Genomic DNA, 27,129 nt, shown 5'->3' on the forward strand with positions numbered 1-27,129 from the left:
CTGTTCAAGAACAGGGCAGAAGATGATGCCAGAATTCACTTCTTCCATCTCCAGGATGTTTTTAGAGTTTTTTCAGAATTGCTTCCCAATCTCTCCTTTGCCTCATTTGCTGCTTCCACTTCAAGAAAAAGTCAGGATAGATATTTTACTATCTCTGATAATGCTCTTTCCCACTAGCATAAGTGATTAAGAGTTATTTATTTGTTATCACATTTCAAAGTTAATGTCAAAAAGGTAAGATAAATTAAAAGCTTATAAACCAGGGAAGAAATTTTAAAATTTAATTATAAGTAATACTACGATTGATATTTATTCCTTTTATTCTCATAAGAAAAACACAGACGAAGCACTCATGTTCCCAGATGAATGAGCAACTGATTATGTATTTCTTAGGTAAGCACTGTAGATGGACAATTAGCTTGGCCCAGAAGCAAAAAGGAAGAGGAAAGTGCACTGGACTAAATTTGAGAAAATACAAAGTACTTTCAATGATATCCAGATGCTCCCTGACACACACAAAAAAATTACTGTTTCAACATCAGTATTTTCCTAGTAATGCTGTATGTTCCTGAATTTGAATTGCAGGTGATTTAAAGGACAAAGTACACAGTTGGTCCTTTGACTAAAAATGACTTGCATGTAGGCAGTGGTATAAAAGACATCATCAAGCACACTCATAACCAGAAAAGGAGGTGGTCATGTAGCAAAAGTAAGGGATATCAGACAGCCCACATGTTGCACTTCTGTTGTTCAATCATTTCCATCATGTCCAACTCTTCATGACCCCATTTGGGGTTTTCTTTGCAAAGATACTAGAGTGGTTCACCATTTCCTTCTTCAATTCATTTTACAAATGAGGAACTGAGGTAAACAGGGGTAAGTGACTTGCCCAGCTAATAAGTGTCTGAAGCCAGATTTTAACTCAAGACTTCCTGACTCTAGGCCCAGCCCGCCAACTACTGAGACACTTAGCTGAACTAGCATCCATAAACTATTAAAAGATCAAGAGCAAGGTTTCTTAACTCCTTTTGTGTCATGGAACCCTTGGACAGTCCAGTGAAGCCCATAGATTCTTTCTCAAAATAATGTTTTTAAATACATAAAATACTTAGGACTGATTACCAAGGTAACTAGTTATACTTAAATAAAGATGTAATTTTTTCCCTTTTAAATTTTAGTGGACCCCCAGAAATCTAAGAACCCCTTTTATAGAGGAAGGTGTTCAATGTATTAGGCTAGGAATTTACTGAATAAAATAAACAAGAATGGCACACGAAAGGAAGTCATGGATGGGTTGCTATCTGCCCCATGGATAGAACACCTATATACTTGTGGAATCACAAATCCAACAAAGCAGTGATGTTTCCAGTCAAAAAGATTTGTTCTTTTTCTACCCAAGACCTTGTCTAACTTCAGTGTATGGAATCTTAGTAACTATTAACTAAATATTGTATTTTGTATCCAAGCAGAGAAGAGGACAGTAAACTGAATGCCACTGATGAAAACTACAGATTACTTATGGGTAACACATCCATTTCACCCCTACCTAGCCCATTCACTAGGGGCTATCTTCTGGGGTACTCTAAATTCCATAATGAAAACTATAAAGAAAATACTTTTAGATTTTAAAAAGAAATAGAATGCTGTACTTTCATATCCCATTAAGAAAAAAAGCCTGCTTACACTACACTTTTATTGCTTTACATCACTAGAACAAAAACCAAGATGTAGATCTGAAATGTCTTCTATGAATTTCAATACCACAGATTTTCTACCAAGTCTCAGTTATGACATCTACATAATTCATTTTAAGTTAAACAAATGATCACCTCTAGTACTTTTCTACTGATAGATATTAGCCAGATTTTCACTAAATGTACACTATTCAGAATGCACACTCAGACTAAAGTGAGCTTTCTGAACTACAATTAAAAAAAAAGGCAGCTCTCCAGGAGCTCATTCAAACTTTCTGTAAAGTATTGCAAATTACAATATTCATTTAACTCAACAAGAATCCAGGTGACAAGATATCAAGTACTTAAACCCTCCAAAGATAGTTTCTGCCACATAAGAAAGGCACTTGACATGTAATTTCAAAAGGACAGGTAATTCACTTGATACTTAGAGCAATTGCTACCTTCCCAAAATTAGAAGCAGTGATGATTGGGTTTGATTAATTCTTCTGAATCATCCTCAGATACATATGAGTACACAAGTTCTCCATTTCTGAGCAATTGGGACAATCAAGAAATAAGTGAAAATCCTGGCTGGCATCCATGTCATGCTTCCTTGAACTCCTGGGTTGAGTAGTCACAAAGTACGTCTTTCAAGGATCTTCTCTACAGAAAGTATTCCTGAATGATTAATTATACAATCAGAACAAAAGTATCTAAAAGCTAAATTTTCAAGTATAATGTTCACTCTTCTTCTTGTCTTTTCTTACTCTTTTGTTCTTTCCCAGCTGCTTGGATGATTCCTCCTGAAAAAGGCAAAAATCAATATGGTCTTCTTCAATAAAGAAGATAGATCAAAGGCATAGTAAATATATATTTTTTCAGAAGGCAAATATGCTTAATTTTCTTCTACAGTAAAAGGAAGACTCACAGGTAAAACACAAATAGGAAAAAAAATGAACTGGCTCAAGCAAACATTTTTTCCATGACTAATTACTATGGAAATAAAATGAAATAAACCAAATTTCCTCCAGAATTCATGGTTTTACAAAAAAAAAAATTATAATACTGAAGGATCATAGAGGCAATCATGGTTAGGTTAAAACCAAAAATGTTTTAATGAAAATCAATTATGAAGATGATGGTGATGGTGACAACAGAGATAAAAATATAAAAACCCCACAAACTCCTCACATCTCCCTTTCAAGTAGAACATCCGTGAAAAGAATTATCACTGATTATCTACCACTGATAATCTTTCACAAGCATCTATAAGATCACATTTTTGTGTTCTTAAAAATATTTAAAGTCATCCAGTTATACTTCTGAGAAGATATTTTCTAGATTCCATAACATTTTCCAAGAACTTTTGTTGATTAACCTAATATATAACAAGCTTTAGTAGGAACAGTAAGGTTTTCAGAGCCATAGGAAAAAATACAGTAATAATAAGTGATTAGTGAACTTGTTCAATATGTACTTGTTAAGCTGTAAAATGGCATAGCTCCTATAAAAAAGTCATATTGGTACATTTAGATTAATAAGTTATTGCCAGGAGACATGAATTCTACAATAAAGTAGTTCATCTGTGTGTATTGTCAGAAGGGTACTGAATACTGTTTTGAGGGTAATAGGATAAACTTTAATTGTGGATCTTCCGCCTCTCCGTTCAGGGAAGAAGGAAGATAGATAATCAGGTAAATGAGTAATTCATTAATATGACAATATGATTATAGCATCAAAAGTCTCCCAGCAAACAAGGGGCTTTCTGTGTGGCTGATAGTCAGCCTTGGATTGTAGAAGAGACCAAAAAGCTTGGGCCAGAGAAACAAGTAGGCCAATCCAAATTTAGCAGAGGGTGTTCTGGGGACCAAAGATTTTACTACTGCGTGGAAATCACAAGCAAGATGAATCTCCCCAACCTAAAAATGATGATGAAGGCAAAGCTAAGCCTGAGGAATTTTAGTTAGAGGTCAGAAAATTTGGACTCTGTCTGGTGTGGTGATTAGTAGTTTTCTTTTACTTCTAAAAGTTATTTTTATGTACTTTTAATTATCTCATTCTGCTGAATTATTTCTGAATCTGTACATTCTCTTTTCTCTTATACATCACCTTAGAAAATGCACTCTAGTGGTTTGGAATGTGTTGTAACAGGAAATAGGAGGGAGTATATCCAGTTGTAATTACAGGAGCAGAAAAAAGTGGCTAAAGATCAGGTACAGCAAATCTCCGAACTTAGGGATTAAGAAGCTTCAAGAGGTTGTATTCCTTGGCCTTGAGATGGGAGTCAGTGATCAGGAAAGGTGCAGCAAGTAGTGAATGATGAAAGCCCTAGAGGTAGAGCTCTAAAGGAAAGTCTTCTAGACTGATTCCAAGATGGGGAACAGGGATATACCAGAAGTTGGATGAAATCATCAAGGCCTGACAACCAGGGCTTCATCTTTTATTTGTCGCAGTATCCCATTTGCTAGACCAATGTGACCAGAAGGAAAGTAAGCTTATGAAAACAGAAAGGAATTATTTGTAGGTACACACCTAAGAAATATTTTGGGCAGATATAGTGTTATCACATCCCTCCACACAAAAAGGCAAGTTGCTATAGGAAAAACAAAACGAGCTTGTTCCAGAAAAAAAAGGTAGATCCAAGTGACATAGTTAAATCCAGATTCTGAAGGTGGGAGGGACTTTAGGTATTATCTGGTCCACTCCTTCACTGACCAATGAGAAAACTAAGACTCAAAAGGGGTGGTGAATTGCTCAAGGTCACTCTTCTAGTTAATGGTAAAAGTGCAACACAGTAAGCTTCACTCCAAGCAAAGGGCACATTCCACTATACCACACCACTTCTGATTCTACAACTTAAAGAATTTGTGACCACAAAGGGCCTGAGAACCACACAAAATGTGAAATACATGGCTTAAAAGTTTCAATTATCTGACTGTGCTTTTTTCAAACCTCACAGGACATGACAAAATATCTTTAGATACTATCAATAACAACTTACTGGTGAGTTTGTATAGTTCTCTTCCACTAGTATGTTTCTGGCACAGTTGTTGATGTGTTTAAAGCGATCTGGTCCAAGTAAAATACCACCATACCAGCGTGATACCACCACCAAAACATTCTGTACATTTAAAATCTGTATTTTAAAAAACATACAATCATTTGTTATTAGGATGGATCTGTGATTTCATCAGTGCAGGGCACTCCTCAGTGTAAAAACTACCTTTAACAATGCAAACTGAAAATTGTCCTTCAATCTATAATTTTAAGAGAGTTCACTGAAGCCCCTGACCTGGTACATGACTTGCCTAGGGTCACACTGCTAGCATATGTCCAAAATGCACTTTAAATTCATTCTTCTTGACTCTGAAGTTCCAGCTCTCTATCCACTATAGCATGCTGCCTCTCAATTATTTATACATTAACATATATAAACACATGCTTCAAAGGGAAAAAAAAGCTGTTCATATAAAATACAGCATGACAGCATTTAGAAGTTAACTTTTGCAGGCATAGTATTGGGAGTGGAGAGATGATCAGGTTAGCAATCAGAGACCTGCAGTCGGGATACAGAATCATGCAATTTTTGAGCTAGAAAGGATATTGGAGAGCATCTGGCCAACCTCCTCATTTTAGAGATAATGAAAATGAGGCCAGAAAGGTTAATTCAATTCAATTCAAATCAAAAAACACTTATAAAATTTATTAAATTCAAAAATTTTAAAGGAAAAAGGACAGATTATCAGTCTTAAAAGGACAAAGGACAGCTACATCAAAAATACTTTTAAAATCCTGAGTCTGTTCATCTTTCTTTACAGAATATTCAGAAAACATATTAATATTCATTTTTTCTTTTGCCATACAAATTTTTATGAAACATAAAAACTTTGGGGGCAGCTAAGTGGCACAGTGGATAGAGCACTGGCCCCGGATTCAGGAGGACCTGAGTTCAAATCCGGCCTCAGACACATAACACTTACTAGCTGTGTGACCCTGTGCAAGTCACTTAACCCCACTGCCTAGCCCAAAAAAAAAAAAGGCAAAAAACAAACAAACAAAAAAATCAAAACATAAAAACTTTGATTTTTCCCAAGCTGACTATAAGACACATTTTCAAATTGCTATATGCCAAGTTTTTCAGTTCACTTAAGGTTCTAAACAGAGTTGTATAACTTTTTTGTTGAAACTGAGGAAATGAAAAACTTTAGATTTTAGAAAGAGGAAGCAGCAGTAGAGTTGATAAATTGCCCACAGAGCATCAGTTTCAGCTGTATGAACGGCAAAGCAATTCTGAGAATAACTTTGTTCTCTGTCCCTATTGGAGTGGTAATCTATTCTTCCTCTTTTTATCTAGTTACAGGGAACAAAAATATAACTCAATCTATGTAAACAAAAAAACCTCACTCAAAGGTTAGACTAGAGATGTACTAGAGTGATTTGCTTTTATCTCAATACATTTTTTCTAGTACTGAGAAAACAAAGTACAGTGCTCAGAAAGGTTTTCTCTTATTTCTACCTGCATAAGGTGAAGGAGACGTCCACCTGCTGCTGTTTCCCCATCATCTTCACAGTCCTGCAAGAAAGTCTGCCTATCTTCACAATATATTCTGCAAACATATATACTACCGTTAAACGCTAGAGACCCCAAATGTTATTTTCAACAAGATTAAATAATTACTACAATATTGGCTAATATTTCCAAGATTTCCAAATTAGTTTGTAAATAATTCTACCTGGAGTCCTTAAGTTGGATTACTCACTTCGCACTGTTTCTTATTAGTAATCTATTCAGCATATTTTTAGGGATAACCCCTCTGCTAAAGTACAACAATGATGCCTCATTGTGGCATGGAGAAATTCTTAGATTTTCAAGGTTATGCCCATGGAACACAAGCTGTCAGGTCCTGCTAAGATGGAAAGGTTTTAAGTACAAGCTCATTCAAGATCCATAAGCAATTTAAGGTCCAATTTAAAAAGGATCATCAGCTAAAAGCTGGTTTCAAGGTGGTAAGCTTTCTTGGACATACAACTCCTGAAGACTGTCACCTAAAGCATCAAGGAGCTGTGATATGCAGACACAGAAGGAATACCCATGATGATGAAAAATCAGGAAAAGGTAGATACTACAAGGTACCTCCTTTAGGCTAATGAAGCTACTGTTAGCATCAGAAACATAAGATACCATTCCTGCTCCTTCCCTGCTTCTCTCAACCACATGTAACTTTAGAATTAAAGTCTACTGAGAACACATCTAAGTAGAAGCAACAAATTAAAAGTAAAGAATTGGGTATCCTGACAGCAGCAAGAAGTGATAGCTGACAGTTCTACAATCAATCTAAAAAAGCAGACACTAAAGCTCAAAAACCATACAATGTCAGTCTAACACTGCCAAATGAGACTAGTTCTTGAAGTAACATGGCACAGTGGATAGAGTGCTGGACATGCAGGAGACTTGAGTTCAAACCTTGCTAGCTTACTAGCTACCATGACTACAGGCAGGATGCTTGAACTCCGTGCACCTCAGGAAAATCTCTAAGACTATACAAGTTCTGATATGGTGGCAGTTCCCACACAGATGAAATCACAGGTTTCTAATATACCAATATTTATAGCTCATAATCATAATGAAGATGTTAAATCATCAAAAAGAGGTTAAATGGTATTTGGTAAGTTCTGCTTAAAGAGTCAAGGAAGTATGCAATATATTTAGAAAGATTTCCAACAAAAATTATGTAAAACAAATCCTGGTTTTTCATACAACTTTCAAATCTGAGGTTGTTAAGCAAACCAGACAGATGAGAGTAAACCTTCAACAATATGGTAAACAACTCTTCCAAGTGCCTCATTCCTTAAAGGTTATAGACAGATAAGATTTTACTATACTAGTCTGTTCATTCGGATTTTGATGATTGAAATTTTGATTTGTTTGCAATTTCATTTACTTCATATACAGATGATTCTTCTTCAGATCTATGGTAGTTTGCCTGGCTTTAAAAAAAACAAACAAACATGCACTTAATGATCTACCCCCTTTCAACAATTATATGTGTTATATTCTGGTCATGACTCACCTGTAAGCATAGATATTGTGGGTGGCATTGGCTATTTTCTTATTTTCATATAATTTGGAAAGAACCATTTTTACCTTGAAAATAAAAATGATTATTTTTTTTCCTCATACAAGAATAGTTGTAAATGCTATATAAACAAACAAGGAAACAAATTCATCTTAAAATATTTTGTTATAGTCTGTCATGCTAATAAAATGATTCAAAGAGCCTCCAGGACTCTAGTGCTAATTTTTTGAGGTAGTCTTTCATCATTTTGACATTATTTTTCTACTAACTCAGATACTTTACTTGAGATTTCAACCAGGCAGGATCTCACAGGATTTTAGATTAAAATATTCTCTATTCTGTTTTTTATTGGGTATGGAAAGAAGGTTAGTACTGTTGTCTGGAATGAAGAAGTTGAGGTTGGTATCTTTGATTCCATCTCTGAAGTCAAATCAAATGAAATCAACATATTTATTGGACACCTACAAGCGGAAAACACCACAGAGTACAAATTTTACTCATAATAATGATAATATTACAATGGCTAGCATTTATATAGTACTTTACACAACCACCTTGGGGGGTAGGTGGCATTATTATTATTATTATTATTATTATTATTATTATTATTATCATCATCATTATCATCACCATCATTATTATTCCCCACTTTACAGATGAAACTAAGGCAGACAGGTTAAATGACTTGCCCAGGGTTACCCAAGCTAAGAAGTGTCTACGGCCAGTTTTTAATTCAGGTCTTCCCGTATAAGGCACTGAACCCTATTCTACTAAGGCTTGAAGAGACTGTAATTTGCCTAAGTAGAAGCAATAGCTCAAGATGAAAACATAGAATGCTTTGAAATAGTAAACTCTACAGCATACTTTGTTATATGGCTTTTTAACAATGCACATAAAGTGTCTTCAGATAAGGAGCCAAAGACAAGCAAATCTAAATGATTAAGTTACCTTTGACAAGTGCATAAATACATAAATACATGTGCATATGTGCATATATATATGTATATACAGCATGAGTCAAAATAATCTTAAAGTAGGAAAAATGGATTAAAAATGTGCCATCTAATAGGAAAGCTATTAAATAAAAAGTAAAAAAAAGATAACAGTTAAATTTCATTCTAATTACTTTGGTATAAAAAAGGAAATATCAATTTTAATACTGTACCCTTACCTGCTTAAGGAAAACTACAGGAGCTAAATGTGCTTGAAAAGTGCTTCTCCGGTCAGTGATTGGAACTCCATGCTTGATTGGTGGTACTTCTTCTACATCTATATGTTGAAAATATAGCTTACTTTATTTTCTTTAATAAGTACTTAGTTTCAACTTCTAAGAAATACTAGGGGGCTGGGGGGACCTTAATTAACAGTAAATTCCACCTCACTTTCCAAACTCTTTCTTCTTTCTTCAAGTCCCCATACATCTATCCTCCACATTGACAAAAGACTTTTGTCTACTTCACTGAGAATGAGGCCATATAAAAGTTCATTTAAACTTGTCCATCTGTTAGTACCTCTACTGACTTTTCCCAAATTATTCCTATCTAAATTTTCAAATAAAAGCTAAAAAAGGCTTATTATGGAAACTATAGATTTTCAAACAAATTTTAAAATATAACTTTGGAAACAGAGGCAAATAACAGTAAACCACTATTAAGAAAGTTAAGCTGAAATAAGAACTTAAGACAAAAAATGGATGAGACTGCAAAAATATTACATTGTAATGAATTAAAGTAAAACCAGCCTGCAAGTTGAGAATAAAGTTCCTAAAAATGCTCTGGGATTCTCAAATTTCTGGAGTTTTGATACTATCCTGCTGCATTTTTTTTACTTCATAACCCTTCTTACTCCTTCAAAGTGCTACTGAGCTTCGGTTTCCTAATCTGTAAAATGGGAATAACCACAGTACCTACTTTGTAGAATTGCTGTAAAGTTCAAATGAAATAATGTATAGTAAGTATTTCACAAAACATTAAATCACTATATAAATGTCAGTTATGATGATGGGGATAATGATGCAATGGATCTACTTTCCAAATAAACTAAATATTCATGACAACATACCTGACTGGCTTTGAGTGATAACAAAATCCAGGGCTTCAATTGTATTTTTTGACTGACAACCAAAAAGATAATCATCTTCACAGTCAACATCTTCCTCTTCAGTTCTCTTATTTATGTCTGGGCCTAGGTGGATACATACAAGACATTAAAATTCCGAGTTTCCAATGATTAGTCAATAAATTTGCATAACAGGCTTAGCCTATACTACCTCAAGAGTGTGGCCTACACGTGAAAATCAACAAGAGCTATCCAGGCTCTTCTACTCATAAGTTATTACTCTTATTCAGCAAAGTAATTTCTGTATTTTTCAACAAAATCTCCAAAACAAGCTTATTACAGAAAATAATTTTTTTTTCCAAATGAAATCCAAATAAATTTTAAAATATCATTATGGAAATATGGACAGATAACAGTAAACCTTTACTTAAAGAACTGCTAATGAAGTAGAATTTAGATAAAAGCCTTATGGAACTGTAAAAATATTTTAAGACAACTAATTTAATCAAGATTAAGGCAATTCCCAAAGGTTCTCAACCTTTCTGCAATTTTTAGATTTTACTGGCTGTGTTTTTATTTTACAACCATTTCCCACTGCTAAAAAAAAAAAAGTATGACCTAGCACAATCTTAACAATTAAATTTATATTAATCTTTTTTACTTTTGGAACTTTGAGTCACTTGCTAGGATAACTAGAGATGTTTTACAACATCAGAGGGGGAAATTGTGAAAGTATGAAAAAGTCAAAAGTAATATTCATATCAATAGGACATCCTTAAGTTAACCATATATTTTTCTTAAAAGTACTAAAAGTATGTGTACCTATAACTATGATGTGAACACTTATTATTAGCACAAATGGCCGAAATACTTAAAATAATTACCTCATCTTTTTTTATAAACATCATGCTAAGGCTGGCTCTCTGTTACTGATTTTCTGTGGAATTTATATTTGAACTGTTACTTACATAATTACTCATTACAACCCTCAACCCAACTAAAAATAATTCTAGCAGTTGCTATAAGATTATAAATTTCATTGCAAAATCATGTTAAATAATTTTCCAGCTTATATGAGGCTATTTGGGTCAGTAGAAAAAAGACTGGAAAAGTGGTTCTAGTTATGGCACTAGAAATTTCCAATGTTAACATGTATTAAAAATCCAAATACAGTATTCCCTAAAACATATATCTGTAATGTCAATTATATTACTTGAAATTAGTTACTATAGTTTTCCAAAGTTCCTTTTCTAGAAATAGGAAACTGATCTGAGCTGATATAAGATCACAGATCTAGAGATGGAACGGATCTCAAAGGCTACCTAGTCTAACCTCCTCATGCTACTGATGAGGAAACTGCAGTTAAATGATTTGCCTAAAGTCATACAGGTAGTTTGTGGCAAAGGTGGGATTTGAACTCAGGGCCTCTCGCTCCATGGCCACTGTGTTCTTTTCACTGTACCATGATGAGTTTAGTATTTCCAAAAGCATGGTCCTTGGAGTTCTATAGTTCCTAGAGAGCTAAATAGAATTCTTAATTAAATACAATTCTTAATTCTTAAAATTAAAAAATCAAACAAACAAACAAACAAAAAACAATGGTAGTTTTATGGGATTCCAATAAGTAGAGTGGGATGATTACTTTTATGGCAGCTTTGTTCCTGATCAAGAGCAAGCTATAAAGAAAGCTGACCAATGTGAAGAGAGTGATGGGATGAGGTGAGAAGAAAAGATAAGCACTGAGAATAACATTACTTATATAGTACTTTCAGGTCTATAAGCACTGGCAATAATAATATTTCTACAATGCTTTCAGTTTACAAAATGCTTGACATACATAATCTTATTTACGCCTTCCAACAACCCTGTGAAGTGGAAACCATGTGATTTGCCCAGTGCTACAAAGCTAATAGGTACCTATGGCAGGATGTGAACTCAGATCTTCCTGACCTCAAGTGCAGGGCTTCATGATTACTATTCTGCCATTTATCAGATGGCACAACAATGGCAAGGCTATAGCAGTTTAGTATAGTCACATGCAAAGTGGGGGCCTGGGAATTCTGAGGATCCCACCCTGCCTTACCCTGAGATCTTGGACTCGGACTTTTCCCTTCCCCACCCCCACCTCCTTACTATTTTTGGCTTCCATCAATATTTTCAACCCCCAAGTTTTCCAAACCCAAATTATTTTAAGCAACCCTGCTAGAGTCTGTTCTTTCATACAATACATAAGTCCAAAAAATCACGTTCAACTCTTCTACTGGAGTTGAGGAAAATCTAACAGGCTCGAATTACCAATCAACAAAGATAAGGTATGTAAAACAAACCTTAAAATGCTACACAAATGTCAGTTTTTGTTGTTTTTATTAGTAGTCAAAAGATACACATTTTATAGCATGTTCTGTAAAATGCCTATCAAATCGATGAAATATGATACTGTATACGGCTAGAAATAATCCCAGGAACTCTGTGTGTGTGTGTGTGTGTGTGTGTGTGTGTGTGTGTGTGTGTGTGTGTGTGTGTGTGTAAGTAGCAAAGGAAATGGCATAAGCAGATAAGCTTCCTAACAGAAACTTCTCTCATAATTCTTAAGTTGTAATTCAGATAGTCATCCTTCTGCGTTTGGAGGCCTATGTGAATTTTTAGTCACTATTACATTAAAAACAAACTGAAGTCAAATTTTAAATCCTACCTGATTCTGATAGCTGAGATTTTTCTATTAGAATTTCTCGAATTTTCTCCACCCACAAATAAAGAATACTTTCACCAATGTTCTGTCTGGAAAAAAAAATTCCAAAACAAAAAAGCCAATTATTTCAAAATACTTCCTTTTCATATTCAAGAAAATCATCTGAGTACATCTAATTGTAACAGTCTGTAGGTGTTTTGCAATCTACAATAACAAGACTTCCATACAATGGCTTATGTGGGTATTATATAACCTTTGCTTTAGAAATAAACATGTAAAGTGTATTATTTTGGAATTCTGACATTTAGATGTTATAGCCTTTTTTACAAAGTAGACAAAGAGATGTAGTTAAGTGAAGAGATCTCTCTGAGTTTGGGACTTGATTATTCACAAATGTGAAGAACTATGCCTAATAGCTGAGTAATCAATTACTACCATCTACTTATCAGATGTTTGTATCACTATTAAATTATAATTACTGCAGATTTTTCAACCTTTTTGACAAACTTTCAACATCCTTCAAAGAGGCAATTAGATACAGCACTGGGACTGAGTTCAAATCCAACCTCAAGTCATTGAGCAAATTAAGCTCAACTATAAAATGAGGAAAATAACAGCACCTACTTCCCTGTGTTATGAAAATTAAATGAGATAACATCTCTAAAGCACTTGACACACAGTAGGTACTTAATAAATGCCAGCTGCTATTATTATCATAAATTTAATACTGTATCTTTTTTTAGAAAACTAGATGCTTGCTTTAGCATATTGATTTATGAATTAGTTTTTATGTACCTGTAAAAAATGGAAAGAGGGGTTGGAGACTTTACAAATGGATAACATATTATCCACACTTGGCTCCTGACCTGATTAAAAGTGAGAAGAAAGGGAAAAAAATCCACAGAGGCAGATATGTGTTCATTTATTTATACTGCCACTTCAGGGGCACTAGGGGTAGGGAATCCTGGGCAATAATGCTGCCATTCCTTAAAATGTTTTGGTAACACCTCTTTTGGAACTGTCTTCAGTAGTCAATAAGTCAGACAAAAAACAATACATAATCACACCTCATTTCTGACCCAAAATGGTATTTAAACAACTTGATCTTACTCATAAAATTGCCTCTGAATGGCTCTGGACTATTTCGAAAAGACAAATCTTCCTTCCAAAGGAAAGTTTTACAATTAAAGATAGGCATTGCAAGTCCTAGAAAAATTCCCAAAGACGAGTTCTAAGAATGTTAAGAAAGGGGTATAGTCATGTTAGAAAATGAGTCATATTATTTCACAGTCAAACATTATAATCCCTTCTCTCTAGAAGTCTCTACAGACCCATCATTATCATCAGCAATTACTCAAACAATCACCTATACATAAACAGTAAAACAAATGATAATCAGTCTATGTAGTCAGTCAATAACCATTTATTACGCGTATACACCAGGTGCCATGCTAAGCACAGGAGATACAAAGAAAGGCAAAGACAATACCTGAACTCAAAGATCTTTACAACCTATGCAGCAGGGGTGTCTTGAGGGTAGTGGTGAGGCTGGGGAGGGGAAAGGTATAAGAAGATAGGTAGAAGATGAGGGGGTAAGGGGAGTAATGAAGGACTAAATGCTAAATAGAGGATCTGACATTTGATTCTAGAGGTGATAAGGAATCACTGGAATTTACTGAATAGGAATTGACACAGTCAGACCTGTGATTTAGGGAGATCACTTTCACAGGATGGAAACAACAAAGGAGAAAAATGATGTACTTGCTCATTACGTATGCTTATGTTATTATTTATATTATCTTCAACAGTTTTTCCATCAATACTATCATAACCACAAATGGGAAAATGTGAGACACTTTAAACAGTATTTTTATAATTTTCTTCCCATTATTAATATGAAATAAAATTTGGTTTGAGTTTTAATTATGGCAACTCTGTTAATTAAGTACTTTTTTTGTACCACTAAATATCTTTAAAATATAAAGAAATAAAATACCAAATAATATTTATCTGATGATGGTAAGAATTTATGCAATTTACAGTCCCAAAATTTAAGATGCAATCCATCTTATCAATTTTTTTAAGGAGATTCAAAAAAGTTCTTTTTAAATAAATTGATTTTACATAATAAACTGCATTATACTTATAAATTAATTTATGTTCCTTTATCTTCACTAGCTGTGATTCCTTTGCATAAAGCTCCCACTGCTGGTATTTCTCCATTAAGGAATATAAAAGAGGCTTTTGGCAATTCTTCTTGTAAAGATTTGACAACTATAAATATTACTAATATCACCTAAATGATATTCATGTCTAATTGTTGAAATTTTGTGATACTCTGTGAGGTGCTCCTTATGGAAGTTTTTAAGAAAAGACTGTATATGACCACTTGTCAGGCATGTTATACGGAGAATTCTTGTTCAGGTACAGGTTAGCCTAGACGGTTCTGAGATCTCTTTAGGTCCCATGTTACTTTTAATAAAATATATGTTATGAAATTTGTTACATACAATCAAGTTAAATTATAAGCTACATAACACATTTTAATTTATTTTCCCACCTATATTTTTTTTTCAGATGCACACTTGTCATTTTCACTGAGACTAAAAATTCATCTGTTTCCTTTACAATCTTTTAGGAAAATTACAGTAAGATGGTTCTCTTTGTTTTGTGAGAACCTATTTAAAAGACCTTATTTGTAACTGCAATCAAATAACCAGCAGGGGGAGTTCAACTGCTTTTCAAGATTGTTCCTAAAAGGTTTAACAAGATGGGATTCCATTCTTAAAAGAAAATAAATAATTTACAAATCACCTTACATGCTACCAGAAGTGAGCAAGCTAAGACTTTACACCTTATGAGAAGTTTTATTACAGAGAAAAATAAAGTGAATGAAACAGAATTCATTCGAAGAATGAAGTTTGAATGAAGAATGATGTGCTTTGACAAGTTCTGTGAATATTCCTTGTATGGTAGCTCTTTGACCAAATAGTCTGTAGCCACAACAAAAAGATAATGGGTTGAGTTACCTGTAAAAGTATTTTTATATTTAAGGAATCAAAGAAAGATATAAAAATGGACACTGAAAGGAATATGGTCAAAGTAAATTAAACAGAATTTTTCTGGTATTTCAACAACTGATATAATGGACCATTCTTACTCTAACTTGGCCTCTCAATTTTCAATCTTCATTTTACATTAAACAATTTCAAAATCAAACTACAGGTGGTTTTGTGCACAACTCCCAACTTATTGATTTTATTCTCAAGACACTGTAAACTTTTTTGCATTAGTTAAAAATATTTGCATGAAACATAACAAACGATAGGGAAAAAAATGAATTCTAATAAAAAACAATGCTGCAGATTCTAGTTTGCCTTCTTTTAAACTAGGACATCAATCAATAAACATTTATTAAGCCCCAACTATGTTCCAGGCACTCTGCTAACATAAAGAATAAGCCGGGGGGGGGCAGGCGGGGAGTGTGGCAGAGCCAAGATGGCGGTGTAAAAGCAGTGACCTGCTTGATCTCTCCCCCAAAGCCCTCCAAATACCTATTAAAAAATGGCTCTAAACAAATTCTACAGCAGCAGAATCCACAAAAAGACAAAGTGAAACAAATCTCCATCCCAAGACAGCCTGGATGGTTTGACTGGAAAGATCTATTGCACCAGGCTGGGAGAAGAGCACAGTTCAACATGGGCACATGGGCAAAGGCCAGGCCTCAGCAAACCTGGAGAATGCCTCAGAGGGCTGAATCACGGGCAGCTGTGGCAATTTCCAGACTTCTCAACCCACAAACGCCAAAGATAACTTAGAAAGTCAGTAAAAAATGTGTATCGGACCACAGTGAGAGAAAAGCTCAGTCCCAGCCCCAGTCTTGGCTCAGCCCCGGGGCAGTGGCTGCTTCCGGAGCTCTCGGCCCACAGACAAAGGGGTCATCGAGTGGCTGATCAGAGGGGGACTGCAGGGATCTCCTTGCTGGTGCTGAGGCAGGAATCTCTTACTTGGATCTGGGTCACAGTTTTGGGTGGCAGTCCTGGGGCAAGGAGGAGCACTAGCGTGGTGGAGCTTGTTGTGGTGGTGGAGAAGGAATTTTTCTCCCAGTTCCAAGGCAGAAAAGAGTGCTTGTGGTCACTCATGGACAAGAGCGCAGGCCAGGAAAGGAGTAAACACCTTGATCATACCACCTTGCAGGAACTGAAAATTTACAGGTTCCTAGGAGTATCTCTGAAAACAGCTGCACAAAATCCCTGAAGCTTGGGGCAGTACATTCTCCACACTGGAAGCAGACCCCTTCCTTAACAAAGAGTTTAAAACTCAAGTAACTGGCTAGGAACATGAGCAAATTGCGCAAAAAAAAAAAGGCAGACCACAGACTCTTTCTTTGGTGACAAAAAAGATCAAAACATACAAACAGAAAAGACAACAAAGTCGAAGCTCCTACATCCAAAGCCTCCAATAAAAATATGAATTAGTCCCAGGCCATGGAAGACCTCAAAAAAGGGTTTTAGAAGCAAGTGATAAGAAGAGGAAAAACTGGGCAAGAAATGAGAGTGATGGGGCAGCTATATGGCGCAGTGGATAGAGCTCTAGCCTTGGAGTCAGGAGGACCTGAGTTCAAATCTGGCCTTAGACACTTGATAACTACTAACTGTGTGGGACCCTGGGCAAGATTAACCCCAAATGTCTCACAAAAAAAAAAAAAAGAAATGAGAGTGATGCAAGAAAATCATGAAAAATAAGTCAACAGCTTCCTAAAGAAGACTCAAAAAAATACTAAAGAAAATAACACCTTAAAAAATAGCCTAACCCAAATGGCAAAAAACCAATGAGGATAAAAATGCCTTAAAAAGCAGAATTGGCCAAATGGAAAAGGAAGTCCAAAAGCTCACTGAAGAAAATTATCAAGGAAAGTTGCCCCGATATTCTAGAACCAGAGGGTAAAATAGAAATTGAACTAAATCAGGGGTAGCTAGGTGGCACAGTAGATAGAGTACCAGCCTTGAAGTCAGGAGGACCTGAGTTCAAATCTGGCCTCAGACCAAACACTTGACAGTTACTAGCTGGGGAAGTCACTTAACCCCAATTGCCAAAAAAAAAAAAAAAGAAAGAATCACCTTCTGAAAGAGATCCCCAAAGGAAAACCCCTAGAAATATTGTAGCCAAACTCCAGAGTTCCCAGGTCAAGGAGAAAATATTGCAAGCAGCCAGAAAGAAACAATTCAAGTACAGTGGAAACACAATTAGGATAACACAAGATTTAGCAACTTCTATATTAAGGGACCAGAGGGCTTGGAATATAATATTCTGGAGGTCAGAGGAGATAGGATTACAGCCAAGAATCACCTACCCAGCAAAACTGAGTATAATTCTTCAGGGGAAAAAATTGACATTATGTGAAATAGAAGACTTCCAAGCATTCTTGATGAAAAGACTAGAGCTGAATAGAAAATCTGACTTTCAGATACAAGACTTAAGAGAAACATGAAGAGGTAAACAGGAAAGAGAAATCATAAGGGACTTATTAAAGTTAAGCTGTTTACATTCCTATATGGAAAGATGATATTTATAACTCATGACACCTTTGTCAGCATTAGGGTAGTTGAGGGGAAAAAAAAAGTATATGGATAGATGGACAGATAGATGGATGGATAGATAGATAAATAGAGGGCACAGCGTGAGTTGAAGATGAAGGGGTGATATCTAAAAAATAAAATTAAGGGGTGAGAGAGGATTATACTGGAAAAAGGAGAAAGGGAGAGGTAGAATGGGGTAAATTATCTCGCATGAAACAGAAAAGGCTTTTTACAGTGGAGGGAAGGTGAGAGGGAATGAGTCAATCTTACTCTCATTGGATTTGGCTCAAGGAGGGAACAACATATACACTCAATTGGGTATGAAAATCTATCTTACCTTATAGGAAAACAGGGGGGAAGGGGATAAGAGAGCAGGGGGATGATAGAAGTGAGGGCAGACTGGGGGAGGGGGTAATCAGAAGCATACACTTCTGAGGAAGGACAGGGTCAAAAGAGAGAATAAATGGGGAGGGCAGCATAGGATGAAGAGAAATATAGTTAGTTTTTCACAACATGACTAACATGGCAGTGTTTTTCATGACTACACATGTATAACCTGTATCTAGTTGCTTGCCTTCTCAATGAGGGTGGGTGGGGAGGGAGGAAGAAAATTTGGAACCCAAAGTTTTGAAAACAAATGTTAAAAACTGTTTTCACATGCAACTGGGAGATAAGATATAAAGGTAATGGGGTACAGAAATCTATTCTGCCCTACAGGAAAACAGAAGGGGAAGGGGATAAGAAAAGAAGGGAGAGATGGAAGGAGGGCAGATTAGAGGAAGGGGTATTCAGAATGCACGCCATCTTGGGGTGGGGGAAGGGATGAGATGGGGAGAAAATTTGGAACTCAAAACCTTGTGGAAGCGAGTGCTGAAAATTAAAAATAAATAAATCAGTAAGAATAAGACTAGGAATCTCACACCCTACAAACTAGTGAAGATAACCAAAAATAGCAACAGTCAATACTGGAGAGCTGTGGAATGATAGGCACAGAGACATATTGTGGTGGAACTATGAAATGGCATAATCATTTAGGAAAACAATTTGGAATTATGCAAATAAAGTGACTAAAATGTTCATACTCTTTAAACCAGAAACTCCAGTACCGGGCTTATATCTCAAGAAAGTCATTAATAACAATAAAGTCCTCATATATACACCAATTATTTATAGCAGCACTTTTTGAGATAGTAAAGAATTGGAAACAAAAAAGATGACTGTCAACTGGAGAATGGCTAAACAAATTATGGTAAAGGAATGTAACTGGAATACCGTTGCACTGTAAGATATGATGGATGTGTTGAATACAGAGAATCATGGAAAGATGTACATGAACTTGATGCAGAGTGAAGCAAGCAGAGCCAAAAAAAAACATGCCTAGTGACTATAATAATATAAATGAAAAAAATGACCATACACCAAAACATCAAAAGTGAATGTAACAAAATTATGAAACTCCAGCATGATTCAAATGAAGAGATATGAGAGGACACTTCCAATTCACTACTTCATAGAGATGGGTTACACATTGCACATGTTTTGGGACTTTTTCCAATGTGCTAATCAGTTGTGCTGATTTTTTTCCTCTTCAAAAAACACTATTTTTTACGTGAGCTTGCTCCCTGGGACAGAATAAAGGAGATATAGTTAGAACAACTATAAGAAACAAGACATCCATAAAACCACTTTTTAAAAAGCATGGGTTATTTGCAGCTTATTCATTCACCTAAAAAATGGCCTGGATATACGAAGAGGCTTAGATATATAAGGAGACATATAAGGAGGGCAAGTATGGGGTTACTCACAGCAGAGTATTTTTTGATATAAGGACATGTGAAATAATGAAAGATTTAAGCTGGCAACAAAGAATGGTTCCCAGGCAGTCATACCTCCAGGCTTGTTATCCAGAGTTCCAAGGGAGTTCCTCCAACTCTTCTCAGTGGAGGAGGCAGCTTCAAGCCTCTCTGTGACCTTCCAGATACCAAGCCACTAAGTGCCAATAACAAACTGCCCCTGTGTGGGGGGGTTGAGGGGGGGGATTATGGCACACCTACTGAAACTCAGCACATCCTTGGGGAAGACATTTGTTCAATAATCCCTTCTTCTTGGCATTAAATTTTCTCTAATTAAGCATTCTAAGAAACTCTTAGAATGATCCACACTGAAAAAATATATATCTATCCTGATAACAACTACACCTGTACCCAGGTGATGCTCAAGTCTGGCTGAGGGACAAGTCATGGAAGCCTCTATCAGACCCAAGCTGGACGCCCTCCCAGACACTGTCACACTCTACCTTATGCAAGATGCTCTATACAGAACACGTGAGACTGAAGAAGATTGAGGTAGCTATAAACCAGTCCTTTGCTAAACAGACATTACAAACACCACCCTGCAAGTACCCTTGCTCAAATTAACCTTTATTGGTAATCAAAGGGGAAAGAAGAAGGAAATAAGCATTTATATAGCGCCTACTACATCACAGGTACTGAGCCAAGCACTTTTTACAAATATGGGCATGTTTGCAGGCAATAGAGACAGTGACAAAATGGAACACATTTCTGGACCTCATTTTGAAAAAATGACTGCTGAATCAGAAATGGTAAGAAAAGTAAGGCCAAGTCACTGCTGCATCTTAGAATGCAAGAGAAGGAAGGATAAAAGCTGGGCCGTCTAACAAACATGTTAGATCTTAGGAGAGCAGGTTTTCATTAAAGGTTTAGAAAAAAGAGCTAAGATCTCACTGCTAAAAACTGTACAAGAGAAAACAGTGCAAAAGGCATAAAAAGCTTTCAACAATAAAATTCTAAAAATGAAAATAAAAGCAATCACAACGATGAAAAAAAAGGAAGCTAACAAGGGACCAAAGTGATATACATTGATCAATTCAGATTTTTTAAAGATGTGTAAAACAATGAAAGCAGAGGCAGATAGTTGAGGATGAATACAAAAATTAGCGTTCTTCTTTAACAATGTTGTCAGAGGCACCAAAATCAAAATGTGCTAAGGCTGTACATAAATCCTAAGGACAATGAAAACAGCTTATTAAGACCTCTGCTTGTAGTAGATGGAACAAGTATAGCACAACAGAAAAATGACAAAACTGCTCAACTCATCACGCTTCTGTTTTCTCTGTCAAGGAAAACTGTCTTTGGAATAGGTGGTATTGATTTTCTAGGAAAGATCTAAAGATTTCATAAAATACCACCCCACTCAAAAAACTCTTTCATTTTATTTTCTGTCTGGGCAATGGGGTTAAGTGACTTGCCCAGGGTTACACAGCTAGTAAGTGTCAAGTATCTGAGGCTGGATTTGAACTCCAGGGCTGGTACTCTCTCCACCAAAACACTCTTCAAACAAATAGGGATTAAGGGTTGCCATCACACAGGACTTCTGTGCAACACCCAATGAAATTCTTGTTGATGTTCAAAAGATTTCATTGAAGTTTGGATCACAGCTCTGAAACTTAGGAGAAGAAATCACTTCTATTTCCTCAACTATAAAATAAAATAAGTTATAAAGACCATGGTCTCTATGGTCTCTCCCAACTCTAACATTCTATGTTGTACTCTTTATAGGGCTTTTTTTACAGAAGCTGCTGAGTTCTCCTGTTTTTTCCTGATATCACCAAGACTGGTGACCCAGGGTGGGTCTAATAACTATTTACATACTTAAGTACAAACGCCTGACTGAGTGTTGGTATATGAATACTTGTGTGTACAGATATGAAGATTAATGAGGCCCCATGATTAACAAAGTCAACAGATCTTTTAAAATTGAAATTCAGTCCTTGAGGCTCTAACCTGGTCTTCTCTCTTTGCCAATTTACAAGTAATGCCATATTCTGAAGCGATGCTAATTTGTTATCAACAATACTGGAAGAACAACAGAACTTTAATCTGATGGCCCAATATAAAAGTATTAAAAGGAAAATTATTATTCATTTTATCATGCAAACATTTATTAAGTACCTATTATTTTCAAGGCATTAAACCTAAATATTCTTATATATTTATTATATATGCATTACTTATAACTATTCCCATATGTTTCAGTGCTACCAATTTTTATACAATCCATAAAAACATCAAAATTAAAGAAAATACAACTGCACTGATGTTCACTATTGATACCACATTCTTATAGAGTTTAGGTATTTAATTATCATACTCTGACAACCAGATAGTACTGCAAAATAAGACTTTTTTTCCACAAAGTTTTTCAAGTTTTTATCAGAGATTAAGCCTATTATTTGTCATTCTTACTGGGAAGGTAGTTTTACAACAGTTTTTAAAATTACTTTCACATACCACAGTTCATAAAAGAATGCACTATAAATAATAAATATTAATAGAGAATTCTTAAAACCAACCCAAAAAATGATGCCTTGCTTACATATATATTTCCTCAAGGCTGTTTGCTAATTCCACACGATCTCGTCCTGTAAGCCATGGGGCACTGTAATTAAATAAATATAATGAGAAGCACATCACTGAATTACTTTGTGTTCAGATTTTTTTAGGGAACAAAGATCAATTTAATCAAAGGCTTTCATTTTAGTTCACAGATGCATTTATCTTATATAACAGACACCTTTACATGCTGTATGTGGCAACATCTCAGAATCACAAAATCTGATCAGAGTTGGAAGGGATCTAGGTGGCTATCTAGTCCAACTCATACCTGACCAAGAATTCTTTCTACACCAGCCTCTGCCTAAAAACCTCCAGGGAAGCTATAATGATCTGCAAGATGTTTCCTTTGATAAGGCTGAAGCCTGTCTTTACTCTCATTTTCACTCTGTGACCTCTGGAATTAAGCAGAAAAATTCTAATTCTTCTTCCATATCACAGCTCTTCACATAGCTAAAGAGAACATTCATGTTCCCTCAAATCGTCTTTTTCAGGCTCAATGTACCCAATTCCTTTCTCATACAGCACTGTCTCCAATCTTTTCAATATCCCATTCATCCTTCTTTAGACATGTTCCAGCTTATCAACATTCATCTTAAAACACAGAGTCCAGAAGTGACCACAATGCTCCATGTGTGGTCAGACCATTGCAGAGGACAGTAGGACAAGGGTCTGCTTTCTAGATATTCAATGCAGATTGGACGAGAATTAGTACAGTAGGACAAGGGTCTGCTTTCTAGATATTCAATGCACATTAGACCAGAATTATCTTTCTTGGCTGCCATTCTCAATATATTCCAGACTTCTAAAATAACTCAAATTTTAGACTACTATTTTTCTTCGGAGGGGAAATTAAGATTTAATTCAAAGTTGTTTTACTTGCCACCTCAAAACTGCTACCTCAGGGCAGCTAGGTGGTGCAGTGGATAGAGTACGAGCCATGGAGGCAGGAGGACCTGAGTTCAAATCGGGTCTCAGACCACACACTTGACACTTACTAGCTGAGTGACCCTGTGCCAGGTAAGTCACTTAACCCCCAACTGCCTCACCAAAAAACAACAACAACAACAAATAAAACTGCTACCTCAAGTTAAACCTAATCTTTTTCTTAAAGTAAAGCCAAACTCCTCTCAAAGCCAACCAACACTAATTCAGGGTTGGTTAAAGAAAGTCATGTTTCATTTCCAAGGATAATCTTATAACTATTTTGCATGTTTAATCTCTGTGTTTTTATTATATTTTTTGGACTGTGCTTTTATCTTATTCAATTTTCCTAACTCAATGTTTCACAAGTTGATAAAGTTTACCTAATTTTATCATCTATTGCTAAATAATATCTTCAGTTCAAACCTTGTAAAACATATGCATGAAAATAATCTTTTAAAAAAGTAATTTAAGTATAATTTCAGAAAATGAAAATAAAAGCCTTGCTTACTTCAGCTGATAAATGGGTGGAGCTGTATCTGGATATTCAGCAGGTAGAATCACCTGTAAAGCAATTTAAGTGTTTATTTTTATTAAGATTAAGGCTCAAAAAATTACATGAAAATCTATGCACTAGTCAAATTCCTTCATTACTAACTCTGGTAGATAACTTCATTCCTTTGTTAGATATTAACCAATGAACTTGCTCTGTCATTACATCTCTGAGCATAACAGGTAGCAGAGGTCTGAACCTAGAGTAAGAAAGACATGAATTCAAGACCAGTCTCAGATATTTACTAGCTGTGTGATGATTCTGGACAAGTCACTTAACCTCTCAGCCTCATTTTCCATAACTGTAAAATGGGAGGATCACAACAGCACCTACCTCACAAGGCTGTTGTGAGGATCAAATGAACAGTATTTGTGAAATGCCTAGCACAGTGCCTGGAACACAATAGATGCTTAATATATGCTTGCTCTTTTCCCTTCCCCTCTGAATTGAATTTTATTTGAGTAGTTAATTTAATAAACATCTATTAAAAGACAACTATATGCAAGGTATTATTCTCCATCCCACAGCTACAAAAAGGACTGTCTTTGTCCTTGACCTCAAAGAGTTTACAATCTCTATTGATATGCTGCCGTTCCTTTAAGAAGATGTGAGAAGGGGTCAATTACTTTCCTGGAAGAAGAAATGACATTTGAAAATAATAGGTGGAAAAGCATAACATTCAGAAGATCTCTCGAATCTGTCCCTTTCTGTCCACTTACACTGCCACCAACCTAGTTCATGACCAAATAATCCTCTGTCTGGACTACTTCAAGTCTCCTAGCTGAATTCCCAGATTCTGGTCTGGCCTTCACACATCTGCTAAAACCATCTTACCAAAGCACGAGTCTGACCATGTTAGTCTGTTGTTTCTAGGATAAAACACAAGACCATACTATTTAGTCTGTCACTGAAAGCCCTTCACAGCCCAGCTCCAGGTGTACCATACTTGACTCTCCTCCATCTAAACTGATCTATTTGTTATTCTTCCAATCCAGCACTATATCTCCTGACTGCAGGCTTTTGCCCAAGCAGTAACCCATCCCTGGAGTGCACTCCTAATTCACCTCTACTCCTCAGCTCCCTGGTTTCCCTCAAGGCTATTTTATTCATGATCTCTGTGGTGTCTCAAATTATTAATTATATTCATACCTGTTTATGTTCTACAACCTCTTCAGCACAATGTAACCTCCTTGAGAGCAGGGGCTGGTTTTTTGTTTTATATCCTAATACTCAGCATGTTGCCTAGCTCATAGATGTCATTTAATGAATATTAGTTAGATTTAATTTAAAGGATAGAGATAATTGAAGAACCTACCCTAATGCCAAGGGTATAAAGAGAAGTATGGCTGATTAACATTCGACAACTTTTCCTAAGATACTATATATGTACTATATGCTTATACATTTGTGCAAATATTTATACATGTATAATTGTGAGATAAAAATCACCAAATAAAAAAAACAAATCTTGACAAATACATGCTTGAAAATAAGCAAAGGATTTAATAAGCAAAATAGCATTCTAAGAGATTTTCACGGTTCCTTTCAAATCAATAATGGGTTCAATACAAAAGCAAATACTGTTAAATCATCCAACTTCTTTCATTTTATTATGCTGTTTAAACTATCAGGTAACATAAGGTTCAAGAATAAAATGAAATTTAATTATCCACATGCAATCAAAAATTGACAAAAAAATTTTAGTATGCAAGAGAAATTATTTTTAAAAGTATAAAAATACTGGACAGTCAGCAAAGAAAGCATAGCAACTTAACAAGAAAAGGGAACAATACCTGTAAGCAGAGTGTCCATTTGGGTTTTTCTAAATTATCACTAATCTTAATACAAAATATTCTCGTAGCTTCATCAATAACACACCACTCATCTCCATATATAGACGAAAGTGCTTCAATTTCATCAATCTGAAACAAGTTAAAAACCAAAACAGGTGTTTGTCAATAAAACAAAAATACATGGCTTAAATGCATTGAGAACCTGTGCTTTAGAATTATTTCCAGCCCTAAAATCCCACTAAAAAGCAAGAAGCAGATGAGTGCCATTTTAGGGTGGGCTCCATGACAGTTATCATATACCTGTCATCTTTGATACAGATTCTGACATGGCAACTCTAGGGTTCGACAATCCTCATTTTCATTGGTTTCAGCCAGCGTGCATTAGCAATGCATCATAAATTTAGAGCATGCACAGGTACACGCAGGCACACGAGGGTGTGGATGCATTTCACGCCCGCTTTACAGATGCGCTAACGGAGCCAGAACCGCGAAGGGGCTTAGGCCCAACTCGTTCGTGGCCAGGCCGGTCCCATTTCGCTGGGCTGGTGGAGAGAGGCCTTGTCCCCCGGGGCCGGGATCCGCAGAGCTCCACCAGCAGAGACCGGGCGGGGCTCGGGGATGCGGCGCGAGGTGTCCTATGGCCGCCGGGCGAGCGGAGCCGCCGGTGCCTTCCGCCTCTCGGATCCTCCCGGGCCTGGCCTCACCTGCCGCTGGCTACTGTCGGACTCCGCCGCAGCCATGGACCGTCGCTCGGCCGCTTCCCAGCCGGCTCCCAGACAAGAAGGAGACCGAACAGATGCAAGCAGGCGTCTCCAGGAAACCCGGAACTATTAACCGGGGGCGGGGGCGGGGGGGGGCGGCTGCTTCCGGGTCAGAGACCACCGAAGCGGAGAAGTCAGGGCGGCGCCCCGAGGCTGCGGCAGCCGTACCTGCGCGCCTCTGCTTGCGCTTTAAAATCTACGGAGCGCTTTACGTCCAGTCTGGGGAGCGCTTTAAGTCTCTTACCTCTCAGGTCTGGTTGTGAAGAGAACGCTGGGCCTGGAGTCATGAGTTCAAGTGCTGCCCCAGATACGTAGTACCTGTGGGGGCTCTGAGCGAGTCACTTAACCTCTGCCTGTGCCTCTTTTTTCCTCCATACTAAAATAGGAACAATAATAATCGGTAGCATCGCTATAGGTCTTAAAGGGTTGCAAAAGCGCTTTACAGATATCCCATTTGATCCTCATAACAACCCTGAAAGGTTATCTCCATTTTACAAATGAGGAAACTGAGGCAGATAGAGGTTCAAGGCCGCTCACTATTAATTATCAGAGGCAGGATCTGAACCCAGGTTTTCCAGACTCCTGGTCCCCCAAGCCTGTAACATAA

General features: G+C 36.4%; 1 protein-coding gene across 1 annotated transcript; it reads right to left on the reverse strand.

The window, feature by feature from the left end:
* Window positions 1-302: 302 nt before the first annotated feature.
* IMPACT (impact RWD domain protein) lies at window positions 303-26,603 on the reverse strand. The gene is made up of 11 exons (XM_020968707.2): window positions 26,466-26,603; window positions 25,762-25,890; window positions 23,927-23,979; window positions 22,475-22,537; window positions 12,504-12,589; window positions 9,815-9,937; window positions 8,925-9,022; window positions 7,748-7,821; window positions 6,193-6,283; window positions 4,678-4,812; window positions 303-2,479 (listed from the first exon to the last, which is right to left on the reverse strand). Exons 1-11 carry the CDS (start codon window positions 26,499-26,501, stop codon window positions 2,405-2,407), a joined length of 963 nt encoding a protein of 320 aa, XP_020824366.1. The 5' UTR covers window positions 26,502-26,603; the 3' UTR covers window positions 303-2,404.
* Window positions 26,604-27,129: the final 526 nt, after the last annotated feature.

This window comes from Phascolarctos cinereus, unplaced genomic scaffold, assembly GCF_003287225.1.
Source record: "Phascolarctos cinereus isolate Bilbo 61053 unplaced genomic scaffold, phaCin_HiC Scaffold_4;HRSCAF=312, whole genome shotgun sequence".
NCBI classification, from domain to species: Eukaryota; Metazoa; Chordata; class Mammalia; order Diprotodontia; family Phascolarctidae; genus Phascolarctos; species Phascolarctos cinereus.